Source organism: Pteronotus mesoamericanus, unplaced genomic scaffold, assembly GCF_021234165.1.
Source record: "Pteronotus mesoamericanus isolate MK-2021 breed Mesoamerican mustached bat unplaced genomic scaffold, CSHL_Meso_final contig_105, whole genome shotgun sequence".
Taxonomy (NCBI): Eukaryota; Metazoa; Chordata; class Mammalia; order Chiroptera; family Mormoopidae; genus Pteronotus; species Pteronotus mesoamericanus.
Window position 1 is genome coordinate 16,189,489 of NW_026555006.1, and position 14,399 is coordinate 16,203,887.

General features: G+C 35.4%; 1 protein-coding gene across 1 annotated transcript in view; it reads left to right on the forward strand.

Moving 5' to 3' along the window:
- The first annotated feature begins 3,058 nt into the window (after positions 1 to 3,058).
- Positions 3,059 to 14,399, forward strand: part of IL23R (interleukin 23 receptor) — a 64,601-nt gene continuing 53,260 nt past the window's right edge. The window contains exons 1-3 of the mRNA XM_054572667.1: positions 3,059 to 3,128; positions 5,222 to 5,518; positions 12,220 to 12,343. Coding sequence (XP_054428642.1) covers positions 3,059 to 3,128; positions 5,222 to 5,518; positions 12,220 to 12,343 — 491 coding nt within the window. The remainder of the gene's footprint in view (positions 3,129 to 5,221; positions 5,519 to 12,219; positions 12,344 to 14,399) is intronic.

Consider the following 14,399-nt stretch of genomic DNA (forward strand, 5'->3'; position numbering starts at 1 on the left):
GACCACACACTACTTAGATCTTTTCCTATCTTTTGGGTCAACATTTTCGGGTTCTGACCACCCATTCCTTTCCCTTATTGCTCTGTGTGTTCTCTCTGAGTCCTCATATTCTAATCTTAGTTCAATATTTTTGACATGCTGAAATCATCTGGATTTAGATCTCTAGCTCAAAACTTTTCTCCTGAGCTTACCAAAGTCTACAAGAGCCTACCAGATAGTTCTTTCTCAATATGTGATAAGCACATCCAAATCAATATACCCAGAACCAAATTCATCACTTCCCCACCATCACACCTCCTTCTGTGTGTTCAATAAATGTCATTATCTACAGGGTCAGCAAAACTAGTCAAGTAGAGTCATTCTTCCTGTCCTGAAATCTTAACTATCCACACACGTTGTTGACTGCACATTCCAGAAGTCACCATTTCTTTATTGGTCACAAATGACTGTCCAACCTGCCTCCACATAGCTCTCAATTCTGTTTTCTCCTCTCAGTTCTTGCTGCTTTTGCTTTGCTTTGGGTCTTCATCAGCTTTTGATTTTTAATAGCCTCTTAACTGGGTTTTTCATCTACAGTCAATTCTCTATGCTATAATTAAATTATATTTCTAAAAATCCAATCCAATCATGCTATTTCTATTTGACAATCTCTGCTATCTCTTGACTGACATCAACATAAAGGTTAAACTGCTTAGCAGGTGTAGAAAGCCCATTGCATTCTGCCATTGACCTAATTTTCCAGATCAAATCTTATTCTTTTCACCCTGGAAAAATACTTGCCAGTCCCAAAACATCAACATTACTTGCACATTTTGTTCTTGGTATGTGAAATGTTTTCCCACACCCTCTTCTTCACAGGTTAGAAAACTGTTACAAATCATTAAAACCCACTTGATAGTCATTTCTTCTGTGTGGTCTTCAAAAACAATCTTATTTGTATATTACAGTGATTCTCTCAACTCTGGCTGTTCATTATATCACCTGAGGGGGGTGCATTTGAAAAATATCAATACCCAGCCTCCACCCACAGTAATTCTGACTTCATTGTCTAGAATGAATCTAAGCATAGGAATATTTCAAGTATTCTTCCAGAGTATTCTAATTTGTGAAGTATTAAAGACATAAAAATAAAAAAGTGTGGATTTTCTGACTTTAAGAAGTTTGCTATAGAGAAAACAAGTAAATTAATTGTAATTTATAGTAGGAAGGAATGTCTATAGTGAAAGATAAGCATGTAGTACAAAGAGAGGAGGCAGGAAGGGAACATATGCATGGAAAAGCCCCTGGAGATGCCTACTATAAACCAACCAAATATTTGGTAAATTTTTTTATTTGTATGTAGAATCTTGCTGAGCTGTTCATGGTAGGTCAAAGCAACCAATCTATAGTTTAATGACTGTACACAATACAACAAAGAAGCTGATACGTAATCAATCATCATTATATCCTTAACACCCAGAACAATACCTGGCACATAGTACTGAAAAATACACATTAAACAAATTAATGGTCAACAGTAGCACTTAAATTTCCTTTTCTTAAGAAACACATTTATGATTAACATCAATGTTGGCTGCAAATTTAAGCCAAGCATCATATTCTTGGTGTCAAAGATTTTGACCAAGCATGTATATGTTTTCTACTTCTTGAATGAGACAGGTAATTTTAATTTAAGCTAAGGGGAAAAAAAAGTACTGACAAAGCAGTTCACTTTCAGTAATCTGGGTTTTCCCAAAAAGTGACAAAAGAGCCAGTCATTTTGAACTGGACAGTTTGAGTTCCTCTTCAAGAATCTGAAATGTAGGTCAAGGCTTTGCTGACATTTCCATTTGTCTCATAGCTGAAAATCTGAAGTGATCACTGAGAGGCAGGCAGTGAGGAGAGAAGACACAGATATGATGGGCCAGGCTCTGAAGTGGAATTATGTGCTTCAAACAGATTGAAAGGTAAAGAGAAAGCGATCTTCCAAATACTTTAAAGCAGCTGTATTTCTTTTTGAAAATATATGGGCAAAGTTATTTTCTCTTATAAGTTCTTGTGATATTTTACACAGCAGTTACTGATGAAAGTTGAATCTATAATATTATCTGACATCACGTCACCTTAAATAATAATCATTGTGTATATTCTATCAGATGAGTAGTTAACTTCTGACTAGAAACATTTTAGGATTTGTTTTGCCTGTTATTTATAAAAAGAAGACCTACTATTGTTAACAACTATCAAAAGAATCCCTATATTCAAGAGTCATGAGAACACCAGTTTTTAAAAATGTTACCAGATATTTTATGCTATTTGATGAGACATGAATTTTTTTGTTTGTTTTATATGGAAGGCCCAAGTTTTACTAAACAGATAAAGTAAGTGAATAATGTCGATTATTGAATAACTGAATTATTAATAATGTAAGAAACTAACTGAATAATGTAACTCCAGTTATAAATTCATGGAAATTTCTGGAAATTCATGGAAATAACGTGTTTGTTTTGCACTTTTTTTTATGGATGAAAGAGCATTCTATAAGTTTAACTGGTGATAACATACACAAATGTCTCACTTCATCTTTCTTCATTTTAAATGCCTTTTCTCTGGGGACCCTGAAATTTCTGGTTGTTCCAAAATTTTAGTCATCAAATTCTGATATTTCTGGAGATTGGTAGGTGCATAACCTGGTCAGGAGGAAAATTCATCATTAGGAATTACAGCAGAAAGATATTTCTGATGAGAGAGACTAGATAGGAGAAATGTACTATATCAAGGGTCAAAAGGTCATATTGAGGTAATTCATAGTGGTTTTTGAAGGGCATAAAATGCCATTCTTCTGCTTTACTTCTCAACCTAATTATACCTCCACACACACCAGTGACTTTTTACTGTTTTCTTCCTTCTTTCCATCCTTCCTTCTTTCCTTTCTTCCTAATCAAAGGTTTTCATCAGAAGATGATAATAACTGTTAAAAAATTGCAGTGCCTTTTAATATTTTATTAAAATATTACAATTTAAACATTTTTCATATTTTTCCTAGAGGAGAACAAGGAGCTTTGTCCTGCTTTCAGTAATGAATCAGGTCACAATTCAATGGGATGTGGTGATAGCTCTTTACATATTCTTCAGTTGGTGTCATGGAGGTATAGTATCTGAATACCTATTGTTATCTTTTATATCTTTTATTCAAATAAAGCAGAGTGTCTAATGTTCTCGAGGTATGTTAGGATCTCTGAAGAATCAAAAATTGTTATATTGGGAAAAATTATATGCACATAAAAAGTACGTGGAATGAAATAAAGAAGTCCGACCTCCCTCCTAACGCAGGGCTCCTTCTCAAGTATCCATAACGGGCAGACCTTGAACTCATGTCTAAACGTTTCCATGAAGGAGTGTATTACTCTGAGCTGGCACGGTCTATCTCTGAACTATTACAACTGTTATATGATAATCCATCAAACATTTTCGATTTAATTTAATTCCACAAACCATATGTTGATGGTTACTCTGTGTCAGGAACTGTGCTAAGGTTTTTATTCCTCACACCAACAACTTTGTGCAGTAGTATTATGTGTTACTATTATTCCCATCTTATAATTTACACAAACATCTGGCACTATGACAGACATAAACATTTTTGAGGACTCCAGGAGAGGGATCATCAGAAGTTCAGACAGGACAGCCATTGGCATTTAGGAGGTTTATTTATTTATTTTTTTATTTACAGATTTTATTTAATTTATTTTTAGAGAGGGGGGAAGGGAAAGAGAAAGAGAGGGAGAGAAAAATCAATGTGTGGTCGCCTCTCATGCACCCCCTACTGGGGAACTGGCCCACAACCCAGGCATGTGCCCTGACTGGGAATCAAACCAGTGGCTCTTTGGTTCACAGGCCGGCACTCAATCCACTGAGCCACACCAGCCAGGGTGCACTTAGGAGTTTCTATTGCAGGCAATAGTATCCTGGGTCAATGGCAAGGACACATTTACTGAGTGACATACAAGATCAAGGCAGGGCTCTTGACCTTGAAGAAATCTTTGCAGATGATGCAAGTTACTCAGAGTAGTGACAAGTGCAAAACTTCTCTACAGGTTGGGACACAATTATGTTAGAGATATAGAGATAGCTTCATCATCAGAACTAGAATCCCTCCAGCAGGATTCGGGACACTTCCAGAGTCAGGCCAACACTATCTAAGAAAATTTAGGGGAAATAAGTCACCAGTTACTTTTTTTGGCTTCTTGAAAAATGTAAGTAATATGGCATTAGAGATCTTTCAGCTGTCCATTAGAAATTATTTTATATATTTTTTGTTCAATCTGCTATGAAAAAATTAGTATCATCCAGAATACCTCTTCAAAGTTTTCTATTAGAATGCTGTTACCCTTTTTCGATAGCTTTGCTGAAATAAAAAAAAAAATATATATATATATATATAGTACCATGTTTAACATTCCTCTGTTCAATCCAAGAACCCTATGAAGAAGAGAAATTAACATATAGAAATATGACTTATTCTTATGTAATCCATGTTGACTCCTTCTGATAACTGATTTTTTTCTATGTACTGAAAAATTATTGACTTACTAATTTATTGTCATTATAAGTCTATTTCTCTTTGATTAACCCATCTATTCATTTCTAACATTGAACACAATATGTTGTTTTGGAAATTTTTAACCTAAAAAAATTCTGAACATATCCCATATTATTAAATTAAGGATGAATTTTAAGTGGTTACCAAGCAATAGATTTTTGTCACAAGTTAAAAGTATAGTTTTATTCTTTAAACTCAGAATTTTCTGGTAAAAGTGGCTTTTATCTACCAAATAATGAATGGTGACCTATTGACCGATAGCTAAAGAATGGAGTTTGGATTGTATAGTGTCAAATGTTATGTCTAATCTTACCTTTTAAAAAAGGTATATCCTCATAATGCATAAATTGTCTTCTCTGCTATAAAATAAAACAGCTAATTATATTTGCTCTTTAGACAGAGAAACTTAAAGGCTGACACTAGTCTTATATCATGCTGCTGAATCTTAACAGCTGCATAGTGAAAATACATAATAATGAACTAATCAATTTAAAGATACACTTAGTCCCAAAACTTTTCCCAATGAAACTCATTTAATTAATAGAAAAGAATAAATTTTAAATGTAATAGTCTGTTCTTTTAAGTCTCTTGTTTTAATGTTTTACATGGAATTTATTGCTTTAATCTACTTATTTCTAGGAATTACAAATATAAAATGTTCTGGCCACATCTGGGTAGAACCAGCCACAATTTTTAAGATGGGTGTGAATATCTCTATATATTGTCAAGCAGCAATTAAGAACTGCCAACCAAGCAAATTTTATTTTTATAAAAATGGCATCAAAGAAAGATTTAAAATCACGAGGATTAATAAAACAACAGCTCGGCTTCGGTATAACAACTTTCTGGAACCACACGCCTCTATGCATTGCAGTGCTGAGTGTCCTGGAGATTTTCAAGAGACACTGATATGTGGAAAAGACATTTCTTCTGGATGTAAGTGTTGGGGGTGCATTCAAAGTCCAAATGAAAGCTGGTCTAACAATTAACTGGTAATCACCAACTTGTCTAAAAATAGAAGTAAATTGATATAGTTCACTTCTTATATTAGTTTAATACAAGAGTTGCAAACTGAAACATCTCCACGGGCCAAACTGGTGAAAAATACGGTTACAAAAACTGGCGGGATCCGTGCAGAGAGGAAAGCACATACATGGTCTGCAGCAGACAGCCACTGCCCAGCTCCCACATTGTGAGGGCTCAATGTTCCTAGTTTTTTTGACTCTTCAATAGAGGACAGAAATATGGATTTTTAATGTAAACTCTACAAATTTTACATTGTTACCAGTGCATTCAAACACACAATTTTTCAACACCTGCCTGGCCAAACACAGCACACACAAGAGACAGCAACCTCAGGTCGTAAATGTCCTTTTCATCTGTTTTTCACTTATGTTTTTTGTTTTTATTTTTCCAAAGTAATATCATCAATCTTGAAGCAGATCTTACTGTGAAATTTTGAGGTTACGATTTAGGGAGAAAAAAAACAGTTGCAAAACTAACTCTGTGCTCCTGCTATATACCTTACCAGTTGTGTGACCTTGGGCAAAGTGCCTAACTAATCTGAGCCTCAATTCCATATCTGTAAAATGAGGCAAATTACACTGACTGTGGTAAGCACTCAATGTTAATAATTTATTGTAAAGCATATTTTATACTGTAAAGTACAATGCCAATGTGTCTAAACCCTTAAAAATACATCCTTTGGATTCTGATATAATTCCCTGATTCTAATCTCACTGCCCCAATTGTGAATCATTGTGTTTATTACTTTAATTACTAAGAGATAGAATTTTCAAGTTCATCTTAAAAATATTTGCTAAAGTCAATTTGTGTTCACAGTATTATGAAGATGTTTAAATTATTAGAGTAATATAGGCTGATTTACTTAATTATATATTTAATTATTGTATCTGCTATTATGAAGGATAGATCAGTAAGTTCAGCACTGTTCTCTTCCTCCATACTTATAAGAATCAAATCTGAGTTCCTCCTTCCTCACTTTCAGAACTTACCTAGTAAAAGCCAAACCACTCGGCCTCTAGAGTGAATAACTGAAAAGCATAAAGCCTCCTTGTTTTAAAATAAGGCCGTTGTCCTACTTAACTCTGGTTACCTGATTTTGCAAGATTTTCAAAAGAGAGAAGAAATATGGAAGGTAAACTGAGGAAGATGTGTAAGTAGTAGAAAAGAAAGTAGAAGTTTTGGAGTCAAAGAACAAGGTTGGCAAATGTATGATTAAACTGATAATAACATGCTAAATTTGCCCTAAATTGTGGGAATTGAAACCACAGGCAGAAGTCTTATCTGATATATGAGGACTCCTTACCTGGTCCACATCCTCAGGAAATATAAATAAGCTTTGATGCTTACTTTACTATATTTATCATTTGGGGTGAGGGTGGGGGTGCTGAGATACTATACAATTTTTTTGAAGGGCAAATAAGCAACTTCCACAGTTATGATGAAAGGTTGGTTTTTAATTTAAACCTGAAGAAGAAAGGAGGCAAAAGAAACGTCGTCTCCTTCTCTGCATTGCAGTTTGGGTGAGACATTACTACCAGTAGTTCTCCCAGTGTGGGCTGAGGGCCTCTACCTCCCCCCACCCCCCAAAAAACACCACTGGGTAGCATTTTAGGTCAGGGAATAACCTTTTGCTCTCCTTCTAGGACAATGTAATAGAAGCACTTATTTTCTGCATATGGATGCTTAGAAAGAACATCACTTTTTCCATTTATTTACTTTGTGAGTTGTAACTTCTCATATAGACCTGTGGTTATGAGTGTGAGATTGTAACTGCCAGGTAAGAACTTACTCAAACCCCTGGATTCAAGAACCCTTGGGTTCTGCATTCTTAGCAAAGCAAAACTTCCTATTTAAGTAGGCCAAAAAAAGATTTTTGAGGGTTTTTGTGGTACTCTAGAAATTATATTGCTTTCATTGGGTTACTTTGATCACAGGATACTCGTCCTGTGAGCTTCACTATGTCAACTTATTGTTACTGTTTAAAACAAAATGATTATATGTATATTTTAAAAACTGGAGACAAGTCATAAAAGAGAGAAGATAAATGAGTCATTGCTTTCCCTGAAAAGTTATCCATATATATTTAAAATGGCCGGTCCTTTAATGCATAATTTGTGAAATACAAACTATTATTATCTCAATTTTCATTTTTAGTCATAATTTTAAACATTTCTTAGATTTTTATCTGTGATTAAATGCATGCTTATTATGGGAAGTTTGTTCTATCAGAATAACACCAATTATAAATCAAGCACTATTAGATGTCTTTATGCATTTAAAAATACCAAATTAAAATAAACCATACATGGAACAGTCACATTATCACTTAATCATTTATTCAAATGTTTGAACATCATTGACTTAAATTTTAATCATCTTTGATCTCTCCTTATCTTGATGAAGCAGGCTTGTTATCCAGTTAAAGGTCTGGATATTCATCTTTAACATTGCTTAAGTATCGTTGCTAGCACAATTAGGTTGATCTGTGCTCTCCTTTGATGAGAAATGAAAGAGTGATCTTTGCCAGAAGCGTAGGGTCTTTCTTCATTTTGTCTTATTATTATTATTTTATTAAGCCAATCAATTCATGAAATACACTTTATTTAAAGTTTGCTATGCACCAAAAGTGTGTTAAACGCTAGAAATTCAAAAAAGTGGGAATCTCAGGTTCTGCCTTCAAGAAGCTGTCAGTAAAAAATGATCCTTGGCTAGACTCTGAATTAATAAAAAACATGGCCTTTGATTAAAGAGTGCCCAGTAACAGGGGAGGGAAGACATTGACAGGAAAGAGCAAAAACTTAAGCCTCATCTGTGTGTATTTTGGAGTATTCTCTAGTATCTGGCTGTAGAGCAAGTTTCTATTCTTGAACATTGAATAACCTGGCAATGAGATCTAACAACAATTTGGTCTTACTCTCATTACCATACTCACATTCCCATCTTTATATAGCTTCACATTAATATTACAAATATTGTATTTATTTGCATGTGTGTATATAATCTATTTGATCTTCTGCAAAGGTATTTGGTAACCACCAGATATTTATAACCCTGAGCATTCACTTCATATAGAATGCTATGGAATAAGTAACATATCCAAAGGATTGACAGTTGTCTTTCATGATTACTAAATTAATGATACTCTCTATCTGAAACCAAAGAATAAAAATAACTACAGCACAAATCACTGTAATCATCGAGTGACCATAATTCAATCGATATTCAAAACAACTTAATGTGTTTCCACAGCTACCTCCTTTAAGGCACAAATAAAACTTAAAGATTTCTTTATACTATTTGGTGTCATGTTTCTCCCCATTGTAACTCAAAGCTACAACTCACCAAAATGTTATAAAGTGTGTTAGCGCATTCCTACTGTTTGAAAATAATTTTTAATTATAAAATCAAATTACAGTCAATGCATAAAGACTTAAAAAATTTAGACCAGCAAAAAGAAATACCATTTCTATAATCCCATAATCTCACACTAATAAAATTCCTCTTTAATAATTTAGATTATGTCTTTCAAGTTTCAGTCTCTCTCTCCTCTCCTCCCTCCCTTTCTGTGCCTCTCAAATGAGGCCACTCTACTACACTATTTTACAATTTGCTTTTTTCACTTTATCATATGGCCATTACTTACTAAGCTAATTAAACATATACTTAACTTGCAGTCTACATTGTTTAAGGATTCATTTTAGCAGTGTATTATAGTTTATTTAATCTTATTTTGGGGTATTAATGTTGTTTCCAATTTTTTTTTATTATAAATGATAATTTAAGGGGCACATTTTTAGCCAAATATTTTGTGTATTTATAAATATTTCATTAAGGATGCAATCTTGGATGTAAAATTGCTGGGTTGCAAGGTATTACTCCAGCTTTTAAAGACTGTGATATGTAAAGTGTTCTCCATAAAGGCTGTGGCAATTTGCACAAGTGTGTTAGAAGATTTTCCTGAATCCATTCCAATACTGGGGATTACCATTTTTCAAAATCATTGCTATTTTGCTAGGTGTAAGTGATATCTATTATCATTTCAATTTGCAATGAAGATACATTTTTTTCTATATATGTATTTCTTATTTTATGAGTAATTCTTGGTACCTGATTTGCAGGTGAAGTGCAGGAGTATATTTAGATTTAACATGAATCTTTGGTATGACTTCAGATGCATAAATGTCTGTACTTTTATTCTTTATGAGCCTCCATTCTGCTATTTGTTTGGTCGTTCTCTGAGTAGCCTACTTTCCCAGGGAGGACTGCACAGGTAGGCACAGTCCGAGAGAGCCACACCAGAAAAGCTAGTGTATAATTAGCAGTTAGTATTTCCACACTTCTTTTTTAAAATCTTTTTCTTGGTAATTTATTATTGGAAGATGTAACTGAAAATTCCAAGTGCTATTCCATAGTTGTTGGTGTTTCATCCGCTCCAGAGGCCCTAAGAGCTCCAACCATGTCATCTGAATTCTCTGATCTTTTCCCATCTCTTGGGTTTTGTTTTCCCCTGTATTAGCTTTATTCTTAAACAGACAGTTTCACTATGACAGCAAGATGGTCACCAGCAACTCATAGCTCCATGTTACTCAGAGATAACAATTTCAGGGGGGAAGAAACTGCCTTTTTTACAATGGCTCCTGAAAAACTCCTTTGGAGAAATCTGATTGGTTCATCCTGAGTCATGGGTTCATTCCCAAGAGAAATGCGTATTTGAATAATCAGCCTAAGTCAAGCGCCTGTTTCTCTGTGGAGCCTAGTGATTGACAGCCCTTGGGGTAAAGAGGGGATGAGGCTGGAAGTGAGGGAGATGGCGGTTTTGAAAAGGGGAAAATGTGAGCAGACAAAAACGAACAATGTTCTCTATAATATGGCCACTCAGAGAAAGCACTGAGAAGGGTAGGGGAAGGGAGATAATCTTGAAATAGTATTTTGTGATTACTAAAATTTAAAAAAATTTTTTTTTCTATGGTAAAATAGACACAACATAAAACATGCCACTTTAACCATTTCTAAGTATACAGTTCTGTGGTACTAAGAACATGGTCGTGCAACCAACAACATCATCCATCTCTAGAACTCTTTCATCTTGCAAAACTGAAACTCTGTACCCATTAAACAGCAACTTCCCATTCCTTCCTACCCCCAGTTCCTGGCAACCACCATTCTACTTTCTGTCTCTATGATGGACTATTCTAGATATCTCATATAAATGAAATCACACAGCATTTGTCCTTTTGTATCTGACTCCTCTGTGTTGTAGCATACATCAGAATCCCCTTTCCCTTTATGGCTGAATGATACTCTGTTGTAGGTATGAACACTAACCTTTTACTTATTTATTTTATTTAATCTTTATTGTATTTCTTCCATCGTCATATAGTCCCCTTATTCCCCCCCCCCGCCCCCAGCAATCGCCACACTGTCGTCCGTGTCCATGAGCCCTTTTTCCCTTTTGCTCAATCCCTCATCCTCCCCCCACCCCAGCTCTCATCCTGCTCTCCATCTATGAGTCTGTCCCAATTTTCCTTGTAAGTTCAGTTTGTTCATTAGATTCCACATGTGAGTATTTGTCAAATCATATGCTATTGTCTTTCTCTGACTGTCTTATTTCACATAGCATAACATTCTCCAGGTCCATCTACACTGTCACAAAGGGTAAAATTTTCTTTTCTTTTCTTTTTTTTTTTTACAGCTGAATAGAATTCCACTGTGTAAATGTCCCATAGCTGTATTGTCCACTCATCTACTGATGGATACCAGGGCTTCTTCCGTATCTTGGTGACTGTAAATAACACTGCAATGAACATAGGGGTGCTTATGTTCTTTCAAATTTGTGTTTTGGGTTCCTACAGATATATTCCCAGAAGTAAGATTGCTGGGTCAAAAGGCAGATGCATTTTTAATTTTTTGAGATATCTCCCTACTGCTTTCCACAGTGGCTGCACCAGTCTACATTCCTGCCAACAGTGCAAAGAACTCTAAATGTTTAAAGTGGAATAGGAGCCAGAGGAGAAGAAAATCTGCCATAGTAGCAGGAAAACACTGTGGAGAGCTCTTGCACAGGAGCCGAAAAGCACAGAGGTTTCAAGAAGCGTGTGGCTAAAATACTAAATGCTGCAGATGCCAAGGTCAATAAGGACTGAAAAGAGATCATGGGATTTATTGATGAGAAAGTCATCAACGACCTTAGCAACGGTGTTTTTGGTGGAATTGTGGACCAAATCTTGGTTGTTAAGGGTTTAAGAGTAAATGTGAGATGAAGAAAAAGACCGGTATAATGATTTTTTTTTTAACGTTTAGCTATTAAGTAAAGGAGAAAGATACAGTGGTAGATGAGAGGAGAGACTTAGGGGTTTATATTTCTTTTTTTGATGGGAGGCATTTGATCAAATTAATATCTCCAAAGGAGTAGAAAATATAGAAAAATATACAAAGGAAAGGAGCAACGTTTGACACAGAGTGGGTTGCAAGGTGAGGTGGTAGGGAGTAAATGAGAGAAGTGCTGAATGGGGATTGACCTGTTCTTCCAAATAAAATGGAAAGTTTACCAACTATTTTATGAAGAACTCAATGTTTCTATGGTAGCTCCTAAGTGATACATTTTGTTGCAGATCCACCAGATGTCCCTGACAAGGTAACCTGTGTCATTTATGAATATTCAGGCAACATGACTTGTACCTGGAATACTGGGAAGCCCACCTACATAGACACAAAGTATGTGGTGTATGTGAAGAGGTAGGTTCCTTCCCCAGCACTTTAACATGAGCAGTTCTGTCGCAGTTCAGCCAGGGGTTTATCTCCAGCTGGGAGCCAAGAAATGAGCCTCAAGCATTAAGCGCACACTCTGATTATCCCCAGCTCCTTCGTTACGATCAGTGACGTGACCAAAACCTTTTCCAAGCTGTTAATATTTTCACTCTGGGGGACAAGTTTTTCTATAATCTTCCTAATTCATCAGTAAGGAACTAGGGGCAGGGTCCTAATGGTGACACAGCATGACAGTTAAAGAAGGACATTTGCTGAAAAATCCCAGAACTATCTTTCTTTTAAGGTTTAGGCAATTTGCCTAATTGCCTTCTCCAAATTACCTTCTCTTTATCTTTGAAATGGGCCTAAAACAGAAATTATTGCAAGGGTTTGTTCTAATTATTTATGTGGATTTTGGCTTTTAAAGTGTGTATCACAGTGCTAGGTTCATAGTTAGCACTAAATTCATGAAAGCTATTAGTATTAATAATGATCTCTCAAACTTAAATTTAGTGTCTATATAGGCTGAGCAACTTTCCTGGTTTGCCTGAGTCTAAGAAGGTTCCCAGGACACAGGACTTTCAGTTTTGAAACTGAAAGTAATAATTGAGTGAGAGTAACCATTTTCCACGTGGAGTTGAGAAGGGCTTTGTGGAAATGCTCTTTCGTTATGTTCTAACAATACCCAGACTACAGGAGCCAAGAAGACCATGCAGCCAAAATCTCTTAACTTTTATGCTTAAAGACAAATGGTTGATCATAAAAGTTACATTACTTGATACTAAATTAAATTTTGGAAAAATGTACCTTTAGTTTCTACTGTACGGAAACTGCAAAATAGGAAATGGTTGACATAAAAAATCCCTTTCTGTTCCTCAGTATACATAGTTCAAATATTTCTAAGTTACATTTAAACTATATCCATGTATGCCTGTTTGGACTCCTCTGATAGTGTTAAAGATGGAAATAAAAACATTAATTTGAATAAAGTAGGCACATTGGGATAAGTTGGTCACCTTATCCATGTTTCTTGTTTTCTTTTTTTTTCTTTTTATTGTTGTTCGGTTACAGTTGTCCTGATTTTCCCCCCATTCCTCTCCCTGACTCTACCCACCCCCACCTCCCACCTCCCACATTCAATTCTCCCCCCACCCCCAGTTGTCTTTGTCCATGGGTCCTATAATTTATAACTGTTTGTTGATGATCCTTCCCCTTCTTTGTCCCATTATCCTTCTCCCCTCTCCCCTCTGGTTATTGTCAGTTTGTTCTTTATTTCCATGTCTCTGGTTATATTTTGCTTGCTTGGTTGTTTTGTTGATTAGATTCCACTTATAGGTGAAATCGTATGGCATTTGTCTTTCACTGCCTGGCTTATTTCACTTAGCATAATGCTCTCCAGTTCCATCCACATTGTTGCAAAAGGTAGGAGCTCTTTCTTTCCTTCTGCTGCATAGTATTCCCTTGTGTAAATGTACCACAGTTGTTTGATCCACTCATTTACTGTTTTCAGTATTTCGCTATTATTGTTTTCTTTGTTTCTTAAAAAGAATGCCTTCAGTAGTATATTTGAAGTACCATTTTTTCTCTCAAATAATTTCACAAACTACTTATTTTAAAAACATTTATTAGACCATTGCTGTTTGCCAAGCACTGAGCCAAAAGTTTTATATGTGTTACCTCATTGAGTTCCCTCTACAACACTGTGAGGTGTATAAAATTATTTTATCTGATCTTCTTAAGCAAGGCTACTGAGGCTCAGCAAGGTTAAGCAATAAATATGTCCAGGGCCACAGCGCTACAGAGAGGGCTGGCTTGATTGCCTTATATCTAATCTAGTTATTTTCTGCTGAAATGGTGTAGAGAACCAGATCACAGGGCATATTTAAAAGATGCTATCGAGGTCTTATCATGAGGGAAGAGAATAACCTTCCAAATTTGCTCCTCTTTTCCACCTGTTAGATGTGTGGAATAATTGTGATTAAATGAAACATAAAAAGTAACACCTTCATTCAAGAAATTCTGGGTAAAAACTAGACATTTTTAT